The following is a 20,971-nucleotide window of genomic DNA, read 5'->3' on the forward strand; positions in this document are numbered from 1 at the left end:
ATTTGTGATACAGTGAAATAATCTGTCTGTAAACAATTTTTGGAAAAATTACTTGTCATGCACAAAGTAGATGTCCTAACCGACTTGCCAAAACTATAGTTTATTAACAAGAAATTTGTGGAGTGGTTGAAAAACTAGTTTTAATCACTCCAACCTAAGCGTATGTAAACTTCCGACTTCAACTGTATGTGGGAACTCCTTCAAGACTGTTGGAAAAGCATTCCATGCTACTTTGAAGAATCAAAAATCAAAAATATATTTTGATTTGTTTAACACTTTTTAGATTACTTCATGATTCCATATGTGTTATTTCATAGTTTGTTTTCACTATTATTCTACAATGTAGAAAATAGTCTAATTAAAGAAAACCCCTTGAATGAGTAGGTGTGTCCAAACTATTTTTTTTTTTCACAGTTCATTGCAGAGTTTGACTTGCGCTCTGTGCAGTATGAGGTGAAGTCTCCACGCCTTCACGAGATTCATTTGGCAACGCCCCCTCACGACTGCATCCGCTTCAACTTCTGCTGCGATCTGGAGGCTGAGCAGTGGGCCACAGTGTTGATGTCATCCCTAAGAGAGGCACACAGAGGTCAGCGGGCATGGCAGTCTTTCTCTATTCTAGTTTGCTTGTTTAGCTGCATTCCTGTCTTGTTGTGTCTTAGAAGTCTCCTCCTAGAACCCCATACTGTGGCTAATACAATAGAATGCTCTCTCACAATTGACCGTTCTTTCTCTTTCACTGTAGTTGCTGCAAATAGTTCCCCACATCCTCTGGATGACCGACAGAAGCACACCGCTGCAGTAGCTCTAGAACAGCGCAGCACAGCCTCCTTACCACTCACTGGTAAGTGCACTCATGCTTCCTCCACTCTCTCTTTTTCTACCATACTTGCATGGCAACATACAGTACATTTATGCATTTTTGTATAGTATTAGTAATTTAACCTGTTCTCTCTCTGAAGAGGAGCTGCGCCTGGAGCTTGCCCGGGCAATCGAAGCAGGCGACAGCCAGGCTGCTGCTCAGCATGCGTCTGCTCTGGCTCACCAGAAGGCGGTGCTCACCATCCAACTGTCTGAGAAGAGTTACGCAGAAGGAGAGATACGGTGAGAAGAAGTAACAGGCAGTTTAGGGGGGAATTAAGATAAGTTGTCCAACAGAACAAGGAGCATTTGTGTTAACGGTGCCATGTCTGTATTGCAGTTTGTCTGTGGCAGTGGAGGACATTTCCTCTTCCTGTTGCGTCACAGTGAAAGTTTTCCCACACATGACCGTCGCAGCACTCAAGCAGCAGGTCAGAAAAACTTCTGTGGTCTTCTGTTTGCTTGAGTACTTGGGCTATATTGGCAAATGTAAATGTTCACAAATCTCTCTTCTCTGTCTGTGCATTTCTATCAGGTGTTTCTGGAGTATGGCTTCCACCCTCACGTGCAGCGCTGGGTGATAGGGCAGTGTTTGTGCACAGAGCCCAGGTCCCTGGCCTCGTATGGGGTCCAGAGGGATGGGGACATGGCCTACCTCTACCTGATCTCAGCCCGCCATGCCCACCTCAACCGTCAGCTGTTCCAGCAGGACCAGGAGGGCGCCCTCCTCACCCCACCGCCTACCAGCAACGGCTCTACGTCCCAGGACTGGAGGGGCTACAGCACCCTGCCCTCCAGGCTAAGCCACAACTCCCAGGGTAAGTTTGTGCACACACCCACAGAGACAGACGCACCCACACACACAGCAGTGCACATACTAATAGCCGCGAGAAGTAAATTGAAATAATTTTGCCAAAATTAGGCTATAAAAATGATATTACTCGTCTGAACAGACATAAATAAAATAATAATAAATACTACACCAGAGAGCATAATTTAGCTACAGAGGATAAATGGCTTAAAAAAAATAGCAGTGGATTAAGTTTTATTACACGTACTTACTCGGGAAGGCCACAATTTGGGCAGCACACGCACCAAATATAGAACAGCTTGTTGCATTGTGGCCATAGATATGATCCATAGAAGGATTTTGGAACCTCTTACCCTGGCACTTTGACTGTTAAACTCATGGGTACACTAGCAATGGCTGCCAGTCCTGATTTTAAATGGCAACTGGCATCTATGGATTATATTTATATGGTTGGTTGCGGTTTCTGTTAGGAAATATTTACAATTCAGACATTGGAGAAATGTGCCTGTCATCCCATATGCAATGGGTGAGTAACCTATTAAGGCTACTACCATTCCAGTGTTTAATTGCTATATTGTAATTACTTCGCCAGCATGGCCTATTTATTGCCTCTTATCCTACCTCATTTGCACATGCTGTTTATAGATTTTTCTACTGTATTATTGATTGTATGTTTGTTTATTCCATGTGTAACTGTGTTGTTGTATGTGTCGAACTGCTTTGCTTCATCTTGGCCAGGTCGCAGTTGCAAATGAGAACTTGTTCTCAACTAGCCTACCTGGTTAAATAAAATAAATAAAAAGGCATCCACCCATGCAGCCAGCGTACATCAATAAATTAGTGATATTGGCCAAATGAGCCACATTTAATGTCCTTAAAAGCAGCCTATAACAAATGACAAAAACACTATTCCTTATGTTTCGAATTGTAGCATATGCAACATTTTATATCCAATTTTTTTTTTTTTATTGGTTTTTACATTCCTAAAACAATAATTGTGTACCTTATGTTTCATCTGTCAGAGATTTGAGCACCAAATGCATCAGGGCATTTTATGCATAGACTACTGGATTATACAAAAATAAAATAAAAATACACTTCATGACCAAAAGTACAGTGCATTTGGAAAGTATTCAGACCTTGACTTTTTACACATTTTGTTACATTACAGCCTTACTGTAAAATTTCTTTTTCTTTTTTTCTTAATCAACACACAATACCCCATAATGACAAAGCAAAAAGAGGTTTAGAATTTCTTTCACATTTATTGTGGACCACTCAAGGACATTCAGAGACTTGTCCCGAAGCGTCTTGCGTTGTCTTGGCTGTGTGCTTGGGGTCGTTGTCCTAATGGAAGGTGAACCTTCGCCCCAGTCTGAGGCCCTGGAGCAGATTTTCATCAAGGATCTCTCTGTGCTTTGCTCCATTCATCTTTCCCTCGATCCTGACTAGTCTCCCAGTCCCTGCCACTGAAAAACATCCCCACAGCATGATGCTGCCACCACCCTGCTTCACCGTAGAGATGGTTCCAGGTTTCCTCCTGACGTGACGCTTGGCATGCAAGCCAAAGAGTTCAATCTTGGTTTCATCAGACCAGAGAATCTTGTTTCTCATGGTCTGAGAGTTTTGGCAGTGTCCTTTTGGCAAACTCCAAGTAGGCTGTCATGTGCCTTTTACTGAGGCGTGGCTTCCGTCTGGCCACTCCACCATCAAGGCCTGATTGGTGCAGTGCTGCTGGAAAGTTATCCCATCTTCACAGAGGCACTCTGGAGCTCTGTCAGAGTGACCATCGGGTTCTTGGTCACCTCCCTGACCAAGGCCCTTCTCCCCCGATTGCTCAGTTTGACTGGGCGGCCAGCTGTAGGAAGAGTCTTGGTGGTCTTGTGCGGTTGCCGTACCAGGTGATGATACAGCCCGACAGGATGCTCTCAATTGTGCATCTGTAAAAGTTTGTGGGTCTTAGGGGCCAAGTCGAATTTCTTCAGCCTCCTGATGTAGAAGAGACGCTGTTGCGCCTTCTTCACCACACTGTCTGGACCATTTCAGATTGATTGGACATGATTTGGAAAGGCACACACCTGTCTTTATAAGGTTCCACAGTTGACAGTGCATGTCAGAGCAAAAACCAACTCATGAGGTTGAAGGAATTGCCTGTAGAGCTCTGAGACAGGATTGTGGAAGGGAACCAAAACATTTCTGCAGCATTAAGGTCCCCAAGAACACAATGGCCTCCATCATTCTCAAATGGAAGAAGTTTGGAACGACCAAAAATCTTTCTAGAGCTGGCCGCCCGGCCAAACTGACCAATCGGGGGAGATGGTCCTTCTGACAGAGCGCCAGAGTTTGTCTGTGGAGATGGGAGAACCTTCCAGAAGGACAACCATCTCTGCAGCACTCCACCAATCAGGCCTTTATGGTGGCGTGACCAGACGGAAGCCACTCAGTAAAAGGCACCACACAGCCCGCTTGGAGTTTGCTAAAAACAACCTAAAGGACTCTCAGACCATGAGAAAAAAGATTGAACTCTTTGGCCTGAATACCAAGTGTCACACCTGGAGGAAACCTGGCACCATCCCTACGGTGAAGCATAGTCGTGGCAGCATCATTCTTTGACGATGTTTTTCAGCGCCAAGGGACTGGAAGACTAGTCAGGATCGAGGGAAAGATGAACGGAGCAAAGTACAGAGAGATCCTTGATGAAAACCTGCTCCAGAGCGCTCAGGACCTCAGACTGGAGCGAAGGTTCACCTTCCAACAGGACAACGGCCCTAAACACACAGCAAACACAACGCAAGAGTGGCTTTCGGACAAGTCTCTGAATGTCCTTGAGTGGCCCGGCCAGAGCCCGGACTTGAACTCGATCGAACATCTCTGGGGAGACCTGAAAATACATTGGCTTGCGAAAGTATTCACCCCCCTTGGCATGTTTCCTATTTTGTTGCCTTACAACCTGGAATTAAAATTGAGTTTTGGGGGGGGTATGTATGATTTGATTTACACAACATGCCTACCACTTTGAAGATGCAAAATATTATTTGTGAAACAAACAAGACGACAAAAAAACATAACTTGAGCGTGCATAACTATTCACCCCCAAAAGTCAATACTTTGTAGAGCCACCTTTTGCAGCAATTACAGCTGCATGTCTGTTGGGGTGTGTCTCTATAAGCTTGGCACATCTAGCCACTGGGATTTTTGCACATTCTTCAAGGCAAAACTGCTCCAGCTCCTTCAAGTTGGATGGGTTCCGCTGGTGTACAGCAATCTTTAAGTCATACCACAGATTCTCAATTGGATTGAGGTCTGGGCTTTGACTAGGCCATTACAAGACATTGGAATCCTAAATGTTTCCCCTTAAACCACTCGAGTGTTGCTTTAGCAGTATGCTTAGGGTCATTGTCCTGCTGGAAGGTGAACCTCCGTCCCAGTCTCAAATCTCTGGAAGATCTCATTCCTTCAATTCTGACCAGTTTCCCAGTCCCTGCCGATGGAAAAACATCCCCACAGCATGATGCTGCCACCACCATGCTTCACTGTGGGGATGGTGTTCTCGGGGTGAGGTGCTGGGTTTGCGCCAGACATAGCGGTTTCCTTGATGGCCAAAAAGCTCCATTTGTCTCATCTGACCAGAGTACCTTCTTCTATATGTTTGGGGAGTCTCCCACATGCCTTTTGGCGAACACCAAACGCGGTTGCTTATCTTTTTCTTTAAGCTTTTTTTTTGGCCACTCTTCCGTAAAGCCCAGCTCTGTGGAGAGTACGGCTTAAAGTGGTCCTATGGACAGATACTCCAATCTCCGCTGTGGAGCTTTGCAGCTCCTTCAGGGTTATCTTTGGTCTCTTTGTTGCCTCTTTGATTAATGCCCTCCTTGCCTGGTCCGTGAGTTTTGGTGGGCGGCCCTCTCTTGGCAGGTTTGTCGTGGTGCCATATTCTTTCCATTTTTTAAATAATGGATTTAAATGGTGCTCCGTGGGATGTTCAAAGTTTCAGATTTTTTTTATAACCCAACCCTGATCTGTACTTCTCCACAACTTTGTCCCTGACCTGTTTGGATGTCTTCATGGTGCCGCTAGCTTGGTGGTACCCCTTGCTTAGTGGTGTTGCAGACTCTGGGGCCTTTCAGAACAGGTGTATATATATACACTGAGATCATATGACAGATCTTGTGACATTTAGATTGCACACAGGTGGACTTTATTTAACTAATTATGTGACTTCTGAAGGTAATTGGTTGCACCAGATCTTATTTAGGGGCTTCATCATAGCAAAGGGGGTGAATACAAACACCACTTTACGTTTTTTCAATTTTTTTTTAGACATTTTTGAAATATTTTTTTTCTTCATATCACCACCAATTTGGACTATTTTTGTGTATGTCGATTTACATGAAATCTATTTAAGTTACAGGTTGTAACGCAACAAAATAGGAAAAACACCAAGGAGGATGAATACTTTTGCAAGGCACTGTAGCGACGCTCCCCATCCAACCTGACAGAGCTTGAGAGGATCTGCAGAGAAAAATTGGAGAAACTCCCCAAATACTGGTGTGCCAAGCTTGTAGCGTCATACCCAAGAAGACTCAAGGCTTTAACATTTTGCTTCATCTTGGCCAGGTCGCAGTTGTAAATGAGAACTTGTTCTTAACTGGCCTACCTGGTTAAATAAAGGTGAAATAAAAAATGTATTCAAAAGTGCCAAAAAAAGAGGTTAAATACTTGTCCAATAAAAATGATAGTTTCCTGATCTTAGATCTCTCAGATATAGGGCAGACACTTCAAAACAAACTTCCTTTTAGATTTTCTTTGGAACTGTTTTTCCATGTATGAATATGTTATTCAATGTATTTCTATGGGCTTATAGCAGTAAGGCCAAATTCAGTGTTTCATTAAATCATTTAAAAATATATTTCATACCTAAAGGGGTCCTAAAATTCTAAATCAAATATCTAAATTATCCTTGGTATGACCATCTTAAAACAATTCCATATGTTGGCTTAGTAGAACCCTCCTTTAGACTCTAGATCAGGGCTGTAGGCTTAGTTCATTTTTATTTTCTCCAACCCTAATCTAGCGCACCTGATTCTAATAATTAGCTGGTTGATAAGCTGAATCAGGTCAGTTACAACTGGGGTTGAAAAGAGAGCCTACAGGAGGGTAGCTCCCTAGAGGGTTAAAGAACTGGTTTAGATTAATAAATAACACTGATATACAATAATAATAAAACAAATTATAAATACGAAAGTATATATAAAGTTCCAAAATTGCATCCTACCAGAATAGCGAGTTGCACAGTAGGCGGCATTAGGCTATTTGTGTGGTATTTATTAAAAAATATTATGCTAATGTCTATCATGTAAAGGACATAGAATTGCATGAAATGTGTTTATAAAAGGCCCATTTATTTTTTCAGACCCTTGCATGTGTGGAAATCCTAAAAACGTGTCTGCTCAACTGTATGCCAGTATGCAAATATAGTTGCATGCGATGCTTTATTATAAAAGGGGACTGATCACTCATTTACCATTGTTGTGATTGACTGTAGGGAGCACCGGACGTACGGCTGACAGGCTGGGTATGAGCGAGATCAGAGAGGCCCTCAACTTGGGAGACTCTGCAGATCAACAATAAACCTGATCAACCCTGCAAAGCCAGTAAAACACAGGTACAAACCCAATGTTTTCATATTTTTGTGATCGGCTGTTGGCTTCAAACACCATTTCATTGTTTTACGCAAGATGATAGTTGAGGACATACTTTCTCTTTCCCTGATAGAAACCTAATATTCCATATAGCTAGTATACTGAACGTCACTGCTCTATACGTCTGACACGCAGACAGAATGGGTTTGTCCCTCCTGCACCTTTATCAACAATCCTTCCCGACCAGGCTGTGAGATCTGCAGTACAGCCAGACCTGACTCAGAGGAGCACCGCCTCATACAACAGGTACTGTATCTATGGCATAGAGTAGACAGAACACATCACCTGCATTCTAAACTACAATATTGTCTTTATTCCCTGTCTGTATTAAAGGAGAAAGGAAGAAGAGTGGAGCAGGGGGAGATTGGTGCATTGATCAGTTGACTGCCTCGCAACCTATACCATACAACTGACACCAACTTACTGATTCTTAGGTAAAAACCCACTACTGACAAACACTAGAGGTATATGGACGCTGTAGCACAGACATGGAGCTCCACTTGCAGTGGCTCACAAAAGGAACTACCTGTATAGTCAATGGGAGCTGGCTTTTGACTCTCCTCTGGACATGATGGCAGTCAGCAACCTTTGCCTTGTGGCAGACTATTTATTTAGTTTACATTTACACATTCCAGAGGGGTGGGTGGTGCTTCCCTTATCTCTCTACCTGATATCTCAGATGAGAGAATGTGGTATATTTTGAAGTTGGCCAACTGGGATACGTTTGAGTATTGAAAGTGCAGTTTAAAACCAGGGCCTGTATTCCAACTCAGAGTAGGTGTGCTGGTCTAGGATCAGATGTATTTTAGATCATAATTATATAGACATGGAGGACCTGATCCTAGATCAGTACTCCTGTTCTGAGATGCATTGTGAATACAGGCCCAGGTCTTGCTGGTCATTGGTTGGTGCCATTTGGTTTGATGGGATGAGAGGAATTAGTTGCTATGAGGCAAGTCTGTGGGAGTGACAGGGTTTTAAAGTGATTTTATTTTTATAAGAATGTTTGGTGATATTAATGTCGATGTGTTTCACCTATTTGTCATAAGTTTCTCTGTCTGAACTGTGTTAGTGACGGAATGTTATGTTTTGTCAAACATAACTGTATAAAATGGTGTTAGCTGAATAAACATACGTTGATCAAGTTTGAGTTAAGTTTTTATTTGAGCATTTATAAATGAGTGTCTGTACACATGGTTCAAATAAAGTATATAAAAATGTTTTATTTAAAGACAATTCTTAGTTCATATAGTAGATTATGGACATTTTCTGGAGGGCTTCAGTTGCCAAGAGGTTGGCTTAAGGATACTGCTTCTTTAACATTTTCTTTTGTTCAGTTTCATCCCTTAAAATATTCACTCAGGCCCAATAATATAACCAAAAAACAGTGCATTATTTATTCTTTCAGGTACCATAAACCAATCCCATGCACACAAGCCCTGAACCCAATACAACCTTTTAGTTGTAATTCCGCCAGACAAGCCCAACCCAATACACTTAACCACTCCCCCCGCCAACTTCCTATTCCTTCCAGGCAAGTCAGTCGGCCTACTCCTTGGGGAAACACCTTTATTCCATAAAGGCAGGTTTAGGAGCAGTTTCACCTCTCAGGATAGATAGTTCCCATATAAAGGCAGGTCTGGGACCAGTCTTCCCCCAGTTACCTGTTGTTTACTTCCAGAAGAGAATGTTCCAGAGCAGCAACCAACAGGGGTAGATCAGCAGAGCCAGGAGCGGATAGACCAATGAGCCGTAGAGGGCGTGGTCCAGGATGCCCTGGGAGATGACGGACAGGAAGAGCATCCAACCATCTTGCAGGGAGACGGGGGTCTCCTGCAGCTCCTGGAAGAGGAAGACGCAGTAGAGCAGAGTGCAGCCGGGGCTCAGGAGCACCATGATGGCTGCAGATAGAGCCCTGGGGAGAGAGGGTAAAGTCGTTATTACCGAGCCCTGGAAGAAGAAACATTAATACAGCACTCAAGACAGTGGACAAGAGGTTGAGGGAACCATTACACACACTATCCTCACACACAGGCTCACACACAGGGACAATGGAACTAACACTGCACTGTGCGCTCAGACATTAAACTAGAGAGTGCAACATCACATTGAGAATTATTACTTCTATAATAAATCACCCAACACCGGGAGAAAGTTGTGGGTGGGTGAGAGTGTTGAGAGTATTACTTGGGTGTATGTGGTGTGATGAAGGCAGCGATGGGCACCAGGGATAGAGCCAAGATGAAGCCCAGGGAGAAGTTGATAAGGGCAGTGCAGCCCAGTAACACAGCCAGGTAGAGGAGAGCCACCAGCTTCAGCACTCTCCAGCCCTCCTCTGTACCCTCTCCTTGCAGAAGCCTGGGGGAGAAAGAGAGATAAAAGCCCCATTTATTCCTGATGCTAACATGTGCCCTTTGTCCTGATCTTGTTCACATTTTGTGACCACATTTTCAGACAGGTGTAAACGATTAAAAGACATTTGATTGTGATCAGATCTTCCTGAGCACCTCCATCGGTTGTCAGGCATGCATTGTGTCTGGATATCATTGAAGTGTAAACATCTGGATGGTCAAGCCATTTAAAATTCATATCAACCTCTAAAATCATTGACAGGTATCACAATTTCATTTATAATAAATGTATTAATATTATTTTGAAAGAATATCTAAAATAAATTTGCATACAGGGAGGCACTAGATAATCTGGTCACAATGTGGACGGATAAGAGACATTTTACACAGACCTTTGTTACAAGGAGCATGTGAGCACACAGACATTTAGGAGCACAATTACAAATATTTGAGGTACCAAGCCGTTTTTCTTTGCTGAAATGGTGCAAGCATGACAGTCATGAATCTGCGCTCAGGGGCTGTTTTACAGTAAAGTAATCATTAATCAGCACTTGTGCGCCTAAATTACAATTCCAGGTCGCACACAGCAAAATATTTAGGCGCATATGCATGTAAAATGCTAGCACTGTAGAGCCCTGCCTTGATTAGATGATATTGATCAGATCATGAAACGCACGTTAGCGCAAGGCGTAAACAACACTAGTTACAGAGGGGGACATGGTGAAATAAAATAATTTACTGCAGCCACAGTATCGTCAAGGTGTGTGTGTGATCACGGGGCAAACCTGGCATATTGTATGCATATTTAGTGTGTGAGAACCTGCATCAGCCATCTTATGTTTTCTTTGAGTGTGTGTATATGTGAGAAAGATAAGAGGGTGTGTGTACCTGTGTGTGTTGTGTGGCAGGGCCAGCCCTGCGGTGTAGATAGCTATAGCAGTGAGGACCACAGCTTCCGTCTCAGACACAGGGAAGTGTTGCACAGCCATCTCCTGAGAGAGGATAGGGAGGGTGTACAGAGCCACCCCTGTCATGTGACTGATCACTACTGGAGTCAGGATAGACAGGACCCCTGGGCTGGAGGGCTGATGGAGGACAGAGGGAGACAGGAGGAAAAAGTCAATTATACTGACATAGACCAATAGGTTGTTGACCTCTAGAGATGTAAAAAGGTAGATACTATAGTTACACATTACATACCAGAGGTGCACACACACACACACACACACACATACACATAGCTTGTTTACTACTCCATGACTGACCTGCACTCCCCCAGCCACCCCATCCTCTGTTCCTGGTGGAGAAGCACCTAGCTGTACCCACAGGTCTAAGGCCTGTTACTGCCATTAAGGACAATACTGATATGCACCAGTGTATTAAACCATCATCGAGATATACACAGCCTCATTCAGAGCAATCTCATCACGACTTAAAGCTGGAATCCTTAACGGTGAAACTGCCACGTCCGTTTGCCCCATGGACATCATTGCACGTGCGCTAGAACAGCAGAATGTACTGCCATTTTTTTTTACCACATTGTGCAACACTCCTCACCCACGCTTCGTCAAAAAAAACGAAATCGATAACGGCATTAGGGCGGATAGTGGCACTGTTTCCCCTACTGCGGATTCCATCTTTAATGAAGTTGAACATTCAGCTTAACTACGCAAACATATCATTAACCCCCATTAGGCCTTTTGACTAACCTAATTCATTTACTAATATAGAATGGACCAAAATGAATATCCTTTCTGTCCATTTACAGTTGAAGTCGGAAGTTTACATACACCTTAGCCAAATACATTTAAACTCAGTTGACATCTCCTGACATTTAATCCTAGTAAAAATTCCCTGTTTTAGGTCAGTTAGGATCACCACTTTATTTTAAGAATGTGAAATGTCAGAATAATAGTAGAGAGAATTATTTATTTTTGGCCAAACAGTTCTACTTTTGTTTCATCAGACCAGAGAACATTTCTCCAAAAAGTATGATCTTTGTCCCTATGTGCAGTTGCAAACCATAGTCTGGCTTTTGTTCTGGGATTGATTTATTTTGATTTTCCCATGATGTCAAGCAAAGAGGCACGGAGTTTGAAGGTAGGCCTTGAAATACATCCACAGGTACACCTCCAATTGACTCAAATGATGTCAATTAGCCCATCAGAAGCTTCTAAAGCCATGACATTTTCTGGAATTTTCCAAGCTGTTTAAAGGCACAGTCAACTTAGTGTATGCTAACTTCTGACCCACTGGAATTGTGATACAGTGAGTTATAAGTGAAATAATCTGTCTGTAAACAATTGTTGGAAAAATTACTTGTGTCATGCACAAAGTAGATGTCCTAACCAACTTGCCAAAACTATAGTTTGTTAACAAGAAATTTGTGGAGTGGTTGAAAAACGAGTTTTAATGACTCCAACCTAAATGTATGTAAACTTCCGACTTCAACTGTAATTCCCACACAAGTGCATCTCAACCCTCCAGCTCTCTTGGACAGGTCTCCCTTGGGAAAAAGGTATTCTGACCTTAATGGGACTACCTGGTTAAAAAACGGTTAAATAAAAATAGAATCCCCTATTGTCCCAGAGGTGGAAGGATACGCGCAACAGCAGAATGACAGCCAACAGGCCGAAGGCGGGCATGTAGTAACCAATGGAGACGAAGCGAGAGAGCGAGGGCATGAGGTAGAAGAAGTAGGACTGGTGCAGACGCTCCAGGAGGTTGTTCAGCTTCCGGTACATCCCCTCCAGGAGCCTGAGGGACACACACAGGTTAATTTCCATGTAATTTTCACTGTGAAAATGTCTCCATAGAAACGACAAGAGTTGCATTTGAAGGCTTTCTGATCATCTAAATTGTAGCTTGAACATCAGCAGCTGACCTGCCGATGGTGGTGGTGTCTGTCTTGTACTGTCTGAAGCTGTTGATGCCCCTGATGGAGGCGGCCTCTATGTGGTATCTGAGGAACAGGCCGTGATCCCCCCAGGGTCGCCCACTGGCCTGCTTCAGCACCATCAACATCATGGTCTGGGCCGCGTGGCTGTAGCCCGATGTAGTGTCCCAGTCGTTCCTCTGGAGCTGGATGGAGAGAGGACAGTCAGCATGACAATCAGGCAATTAAACATGTTATTACATCATGTCATTACTGGCTTCTCCTTACCTGGCATAGAGGAATGCACATGACAAAACATCTATGGTGTTCTATTATTAGACCTCTCTGAAAGCATTACAAATTTACAGTATGTACTTTCTGCAACTACATCAAATAACTTCACCGCACGCGGAGGCTAAAACAGACTTTCCTCCGTCGAGACGTCCCTCTAAGGCCCTTCTGCTAGCTTGCTAGCCCCGGCCTGCTAGCTGTCTGAATCGCCGTGTCTCCAGCCAGCCCAACCACTCACTGGACCCCTATGATCACATGGCTATGCATGACTCTCCCTAATATCAATATGCCTTGTCCATTACTGTCCTGGTTAGTGAGTATTGTCTTATTTCACTGTAGAGCCTCTAGCCCTGCTCAATATGCTTTAACCAACCATTTAGTTCCACCTCCCACATATGCGGTGACATCACCTGGTTTAAACGTCTCTAGAGACAATATCTCTTTCACCATTACTCAATGCCTAGGTTTACCTCCAATGTACTCACATCCTACCATACCTTTGTCTGTACATTATGCCTTGAATCTATTCTATCGCACCCAGAAACCTGCTCCTTTTACTCTCTGTTCCGAACATACTAGACGACCAGTTCTGATAGCCTTTAGCTGTACCCTTATCCTACTCCTCCTCTGTTCCTCTGGTGAAGTAGAGGTTAATCCAGGTCCTGCAGTGCCTAGCTCCACCCCTACTCCCCAGGTGCTCTCATTTGTTGACTTCTGTAACCGTAAAAGCCTTGGTTTCATGCATGTTAACATTAGAAGCCTCCTCCCTAAGTTTATTTTATTCACTGCTTTAGCACACTCTGCCAACCCGGATGTCCTAGCCGTGTCTGAATCCTGGTTTAGGAAGACCACCAAAAACCCTGACATTTCCATCCCTAACTATAACATTTTCCGACAAGATAGAACTGCCAAAGGGGGCGGTGTTGCAATCTACTGCAGAGATAGCCTGCAGAGTTCTGTCTTACTATCCAGGTCTGTACCAAAACAATTCGAGCTTGTACTTTTAAAAATCCACCTTTCCAGAAACAAGTCTCTCACCGTTGCCGCTTGCTATAGACCACCCTCTGCCCCCAGCTGTGCCCTGGACACCATATGTGAATTGATTGCAACCCATCTATCTTCCGAGCTTGTGCTGCTAGGTGACCTAAACTGGGACATGCTTAACACTCCGGCCATCCTACAATCTAAGCTTGATGACCTCAATCGCACACAAATTATCAATGAACCAACTAGGTACAACCCCAAATCCGTAAACACGGGCATCCTCATAGACATCATCCTAACCAACTTGCCCTCCAAATACACCTCTGCTGTTTTCAACCAAGATCTCAGCGATCACTGCCTGTATCCGTAATGGGTCTGCGGTCAAACGACCACCCCTCATCACTGTCAAACGCTCCCTTCAACACTTCAGCGAGCAGGCCTTTCTAATCGACCTGGCCTGGGTATCCTGGAAGGATATTGACCTCATCCCGTCAGTAGAGGATGCCTGGTTATTCTTTAAAAGTGCTTTCCTCACCATCTTAAATAAGCATGCCCCATTCAATTTTTTTTTAACCAGGAACAGGAATAGCCCTTGGTTCTCTCCAGACCGGACTGCCCTTGACCAGCACAAAAACATCCTGTGGCGTTCTGCATTAGCATCGAACAGCCCCCGTGATATGCAACTTTTCAGGGAAGTTAGGAACCAATATACACAGGCAGTTAGGAAAGCTAAGGCTAGCTTTTTCAAGCAGAAATTTGCATCCAGTAGCACAAACTCAAAAAAGTTCTGGGACACTAAAGTCCATGGAGAAAAAGAGCACCTCCTCCCAGCTGCCCACTGCACTGAGGCTAGGAAACACTGTCACCACCGATAAATCAACTATAATTGAGAATTTCAATAAGCATTTTTCTACGGCTGGCCATGCTTTCCACCTGGCTACCCCTACCAACAGCCCTCCACAGCAACTCGCCCAAGCCTCCCCATTTCTCCTTCACCCAAATCCAGATAGCTGATGTTCTGAAAGAGCTGCAAAATCTGGACCCCTACAAATCAGCCGGGCTAAACAATCTGGACCCTCTCTTTCTAAAATTATCCGCCGCAATTGTTGCAACCCCTATTACTAGCCTGTTCAACCTCTCTTTCGTATCATCTGAAATTCCCAAAGATTGGAAAGATGCCGCGGTCATCCCCCTCTTCAAAGGGGGAGACACTCTAGACCCAAACTGCTACAGACCTATATCTATCCTACCCTGCCTTTCTAAGGTCTTTGAAAGCCAAGTTAACAAACAGATTACCGACCATTTCGAATCCCACCGTACCTTCTCCACTATGCATTCTGGTTTCAGAGCTGGTCATGGGTGCACCTCAGCCACGCTCAAAGTCCTAAACAATATCATAACCGCCATCAATAAGAGACATTACTGTGCAGCCGTATTCATCGACCTGGCCAAGGCTTTCGACTGTCAATCACCACATTCTTATCGGCAGACTCAACAGCCTTGGTTTCTCAAATGACTGCCTCGCCTGGTTTACCAACTTCTTCTCTGCTAGAGTTCATTGTGTCAAATCTCTATGGAGGTGCCACAGGGTTCAATTCTCGGGCCGACTCTCTTCTCTGTATACATCAATGATGTGGCTCTTGCTGCTGGTGATTCTCTGATCCACCTCTACACAGACGACACCATTCTGTATGCCTCTGGCCCTTCTTTGGACACTGTGTTAACTAACCTCCAGACGAGCTTCAATGCCATACAACTCTCCATCCGTGGCATCCAACTGCTCTTAAATGCAAGTAAAACTAAATGCATGCTCTTCAACCGATCGCTGCCCGCACCTGCCCGCCTGTCCAGCATCACTACTCTGGACGGTTCTGACTTGTGGACAACTACAAATACCTAGGTGTCTGGTTACACTGTAAACTCTCCTTCCAGACTCACATTAAGCATCGCCAATCCAAAAGCAAATCTAGAATCGTCTTCCTACTTCGCAAAAAAAGCATTCTTCACTCATGCTGCCAAACATTCTCTCGTAAAACTGACCATCCTACCGATCCTCAACGATGTCATTTACAAAATAGCCTCCAACACTCTACTCAACAAATTGGATGCAGTCTATCACAGTGCCATCCGTTTCGTCACCAAAGCCCCATATACTACGCACCACTGTGACCTGTACGCTCTCGTTGGCTGGCCCTCGCTTCGTACTCGTCGCCAAACCCACTGGCTCCAGGTCATCTACAAGTCTCTGCTAGGTAAAGCCCCGCCTTAGCTCACTGGTCACCATAGCAGCACCCACCCGTAGCATGCGCTCCAGCAGGTATATCTCACTGGTCATCCCCCAAAGCCAATTCTTCCTTTGGCCGCCTTTCCTTCCAGTTCACTGCTGCCAACGACTGGAACGAACTGCAAAAAACACTGAGGCTGGAAACTCATATCTCCCTCACTAGCTTTAAGCACCAGCTGTCGGAGTGATCTGTGAGCTGCTCTACCTGTAAATAGCCTATCCAACTACCTCGTCCCCATACTGTATTTATTCATCTTGCTCCTTTGCACCCCAGTATCTCTACTCGCACATTAATTTTCTGCACGTCTACCATTCCAGTGTTTAATTGCTATATTGTAATTACTTCGCCACCATGGCCTATTTATTGCCTTACCTCCCTTATCCTACCTCATTTTCACATACTGTAAATATACTTTTTCTACTGTATTATTGACTGTATGTTTGTTTATTCCATGTGTAACTGTGTTGTTGTATGTGTCGAACTGCTTTGCTTTATCTTGGCCAGGTCGCAGTTGCAAATGAGAACTTGTTCTCAACTAGACTACCTGGTTAAATAAAGGTGAAAATTTAAAAAAAAAATAATAATAATAATTACTTACTCAAGTAAGTGTTGGCATTTGGACTTCTTCCCTACCTTGCCCTGGATGGTACACAGGACCCCTATCTTCTGGCAGAAGGCGTAGAAGAGGTTGGCCAGGTCCAGGTTTGGCAGCTGTCCGTTGAGCCCCTCCAGAACCAGGTCCAGACTGGTGATGACATCACTGCTCAGCTCCAAAGACAGAGCTGCCTGGATGGAGCCACCTCTTCCCTGCAGTGGAGACCAGTCACCACCTGGGGGATCCAGCAGGAGGCACAGTGGTGGCAGGGTTGATGGTATAGAACAGGGCTTTCAAACCCTGTTCCTGGACAGCTGTAACTAACCTGATTCAGTTTATCAACCAGCTAATTATTAGAATCCGGTGTGCTAGATTAGAAATGGAGGGAAAACCTACAGGACAGTAGCTCTCCAGGAACAGGATTAAAGAGCCCTGGTATAGAGACATTGATAATACATACAGTCTATAATGGTGTCTCTAAAACTGGTGCATTAAAGGGTTACATTATTACAGAGATGCAGGTAAGGAGTACTGACCAGTGGTGTTGGTGTGGTGGTATCCCTCCAGCCAGGCCTGCATGCCGATCAGGTCATGTTCATTCACCAGGAAGATAATGTCCTTAGCCCAGTGGATCTGACCTAAGAAGAGACCAATCATTGACAGATGAATTTAACCTTTGGAAATGGTCTGTGTGTGAATGTTAGTAATAGTAGTATGCTTACTCCTGAAGTACTGGGCGAGGCCCAGCAGAAGGCCCACTGCCTGGTTGTTATTGTTTCCCTCACTACAGGGGGCACTCAGCACCAGGGCTTCAGTACGAGGGGCTCTGGGGGCCCGCAGGATCCCATACACGTTAGTGCCCCGCACCATCTGACCGAGACAAACCGTGATAAGGATCAGTGAGAGAAAGAGAAGAAATTAAAGCCTGTGTCAAGATACAGAGGAGGAATGTGTCTGAGAGTGTGTGTGCGCACCAAGATTAAATAGGAGCTTATGTTTAATATGTAGACATCTTTGTCTCAGCCCACACGCACATATCTCTCTTTGTTTTCATCTGGGAAGGGAAGCTTGCGGGTGAAGCTCTGAGTGAACACTTCCAGCCCTCGAGACTGCATGGTCTTCACCAGCCAATCCACCGGCATCCCACTACAGAGAGAAGTGAGGAAGGGAGAAGAAAAGAAGTGAAACACAGAAGGAATATTGTGGGAGTGGTTATCATTATTATAGCTGGATTTGTGATACGTAGGATAAGCACTGAATCCCAAAGTAGGGGTTAGTGATAGCTAGGGGCAAGTTTTTTTCCTGGTCACATGAACAAGAGAAGCTCCTGACACTAGTGATGGCTATAGGGGGAAGGCTTATTAGTTTGACTCACCCTACTTTCTTCTTGTGAGCAGCAAACTCCCTACCGGTGGCCAGAGCCCTCTCACCTGCTGGGAAGCGTTCCTCCACCATGGTGGAGCCCATGGCGTTCTCTGACATGTAGGTGCGCAGGGTGAACGGCTCAAAGGCCAAGCCCATGAACCATGCCACACCCGCCAGGTAGCACATAACACTGGGGAGACATCTTTATATCATTTTAAAGCATTTGGCTCATACACAGTTAGGAGGTAGGATGGGGAGGCAGGTAGCCTAGTGGTTAGAGCGTTGGACTATTAACTGGAAGGTTGCTAGGTCAAATCCCCGAGGTGACATGGTAAAAATCTGTTGTTCTGCCCCTGAACAAGGCAGTTAACCCACTGTTCCTAGGCTGTCATTGAAATAAGAATTTGTTCTTAACGGACTTGCCTAGTCAAATAAAAGGGTACAAGTAGTACAAGGTGCATCCCTGTCCCATTCCACTTCCCCAGCAAATTCTTCAATATTCTACCATTGATATTCTGCCAGGAAGGACTCACCAGATTGGTGCATTGAGACGGGTGAGAAGTTTGGTCAGGGCTCGCCTTCGGTTTGGGTCAGACAGCAGTCCCATGTTGTTGTTGCGTTGTTACCTCTCAGACTGGCTCAGCTGGACCATTGCAAACAAAGCCCCAGTCAATAATATTCAATATGAATGTAGCTTTTAGTCATCCCCTCGCGCCATTGTAGGCATCTATAGTGTTAATCTAGCTAGCTAACTGCTAACCTTTATAATAAATAAAAAAAACAGTGCTAAAGAATATGGTCCATTATTATCGATTAGCAGATGTTAGCTAGCTAGTTAGCTAGCTAACTAACGTTAGTTGCCTAACTAAGCAGCAGAGAACCAGCAACGTTGCACGCGCAAATATCCGCAACTGTTATTTTAAACTAACCAATGTATTTATCCAATACCTTTACAAAATGTGTAGTTAAAAAGAGCCTACCTTTCGGGCACAAGGGAAAGGCCCAAGATTTTACAGGTGTAGCTAGCCTGTACTTTACTGCTATAGATTTTCCACCGGTCTTTTTTCCTTGATTCTTATCGGACTATTGTGCGACGGACCAACTTCCGCTTTAGCCAAGAAATAATAAAAACAGAGATTACCTCATTGGATTTGTGACTGGCTCTCCCTGTTGGTTTGGAAAATGAATTACCTAAATACATTCAGAGAACTAATTCAGGGGTGTATTTATTAGTCAGATCCTGTTGGCAGACGTTTTGCACCAGAATTCGACTAATGAATACACCCCCATGTGACGCGACACTCAAACGGTTTTATTTTTGCTGATTGATTGATTTATCCAATCCCAGATTCCGATGTAGACATACATCTATAGCTCCCTCTGTCCACAAATCATCTCGGATTACTCAAGACACATCAATGGGTTTAAATGTCATTGTTTATAAGGCATTTCATACAAAAGCAGAGCACAAGTGTACAATAAAAAAAGACAACATTAATCCTCTATCTACTCCTCCCTCCACCTCCCCTGGCCATTCACTATAGGCCAATCTACCACAAAGTCCAAGCTACACCACATCACTCTCCGGTCAGTGCAGACACCTCTTGAAGATGCCATCTCACCACCTCATCCAACACTGCTGGCGCCCTTACAAGCCGTCATGGCCGCCTCCATCAGTGTCTCTAGGTGGTCCTGGTGGAGTCAGGCGTCCATCTGTAGCAGGGCGATGTGCTCACCACGGGGCAGCAATGCCAAGGCCAGTGATGTGCCCCTCCACTCTCGTCAGCATGGCACAGGTCTGCTAACGCCGTCTCGTCCACAAAGCCTGCAGTGCAGGCGCACACGTAGTCACGCATGGGGATACCCGCGTCGATCAGTGCCAGCGTTCACACACGCACTGTAGTTCCCACCGTCTGACTAAGATCTGAGAAGGAAGAGAGTGAAGTGTTTCAATTCAAGTCAGGTTGACTTTAAGCCCCATGTCTAAGTGTTCAATTTGACGAAGAAACCTCTACACCATTCATTAGTCGGATTCCGTTGCAAAAGTGAGTGTTTCTATTGGACACATTTAGGTTGGTCCCTTCCCGTTTTGTTCAGTTTGGTGTTAGTTTCCGTTGCAAAACATTTCGCAACAGAAGAAAAACTCCGAACTACTAATGAATACTCCCCTGAGAACATGAAACTGAGTAAAACTTAAAATTGGTTCCAAATCCCAAAGACTGGATATACAACCACTTTCATTCCCCATTTTAAGAATAGTGCAGATTCCACCACAACCCATTTCATAATTAATTCAGATCTGAAATAGCTGATACCTTGACATAAATGTCTATTTGAGAGCGTAGGTACAGATTAGTCAACACCGCTGCCTCAAACGTCTGCTTGAGGTGAAGGCTCATCTCTGTGGATTTGCGGTCCCCGTGGGGTCTCCTCTTCCTCTCAGCTGTGCTGAAGGTGGCCATACTGTACTGGCAGTTGATGACAGCGCGGTCATGGAGATATTATTTGTTATCTAACTAACGTTAGCTAGATATCTATCCATCTTGCTAGTTTAGCAATAAACTTACTTCATGAGGGCCATACACAACTGCCAGCGCTTTGGTATTTCCCTGTTCTATGTATGCAGACCCGTCAGCTTGGGAAAATAAACCGATACGAGCGTGTACTTTGCGCAGCTCAGTAGCTTTTCTTCCATCTAGACGATATCCTTGGTCGGACAATAATTCCAGGCCTGCCATCTTTGAATGTTTGAACTGGAGTACGACAACTACGCACGTGTGTTATAGACGACATTACCCACACGCCCATGAGTAGATATGGTGGTTTTAGGGATTCAAAACCAAAGACGATTTGG

At 44.5% G+C, this 20,971-nt stretch overlaps 2 protein-coding genes and 1 pseudogene across 3 annotated transcripts; 1 reads left to right on the forward strand and 2 right to left on the reverse strand.

Annotated features, from left to right (window-relative positions):
- Positions 1-349: 349 nt before the first annotated feature.
- LOC120055955 (ranBP-type and C3HC4-type zinc finger-containing protein 1-like) lies at positions 350-8,515 on the forward strand. Its single transcript, XM_039004031.1, has 8 exons — positions 350-589; positions 746-844; positions 963-1,104; positions 1,202-1,292; positions 1,397-1,679; positions 7,215-7,334; positions 7,507-7,617; positions 7,705-8,515. The coding sequence occupies exons 1-6, from the start codon at positions 562-564 to the stop codon at positions 7,298-7,300; spliced, it is 729 nt and encodes a 242-aa protein (XP_038859959.1). The 5' UTR covers positions 350-561; the 3' UTR covers positions 7,301-7,334; positions 7,507-7,617; positions 7,705-8,515.
- On the reverse strand, positions 8,512-19,210 carry gpaa1 (glycosylphosphatidylinositol anchor attachment 1). 2 transcript variants are annotated; one of them, XM_039004029.1, is made up of 13 exons: positions 19,098-19,210; positions 18,651-18,760; positions 18,128-18,307; positions 17,787-17,898; positions 17,475-17,622; positions 17,289-17,390; positions 16,791-16,987; positions 12,607-12,803; positions 12,326-12,479; positions 10,988-11,059; positions 10,611-10,807; positions 9,559-9,729; positions 8,512-9,286 (listed from the first exon to the last, which is right to left on the reverse strand). In XM_039004029.1, the coding sequence occupies exons 2-13, from the start codon at positions 18,722-18,724 to the stop codon at positions 9,043-9,045; spliced, it is 1,848 nt and encodes a 615-aa protein (XP_038859957.1). In that variant the 5' UTR covers positions 18,725-18,760; positions 19,098-19,210; the 3' UTR covers positions 8,512-9,042. The 2 variants fall into 2 exon arrangements, with proteins under 2 accessions (XP_038859957.1, XP_038859958.1); XM_039004030.1 differs by lacking the exons at positions 18,128-18,307; positions 18,651-18,760; positions 19,098-19,210 and having other exon boundaries at positions 17,727-17,800.
- A 425-nt stretch (positions 19,211-19,635) lies between these two features.
- On the reverse strand, positions 19,636-20,855 carry LOC120055581 (annotated as a pseudogene).
- Positions 20,856-20,971: the final 116 nt, after the last annotated feature.

Source organism: Salvelinus namaycush, chromosome 11 (genome assembly GCF_016432855.1).
Source record: "Salvelinus namaycush isolate Seneca chromosome 11, SaNama_1.0, whole genome shotgun sequence".
NCBI classification, from domain to species: Eukaryota; Metazoa; Chordata; class Actinopteri; order Salmoniformes; family Salmonidae; genus Salvelinus; species Salvelinus namaycush.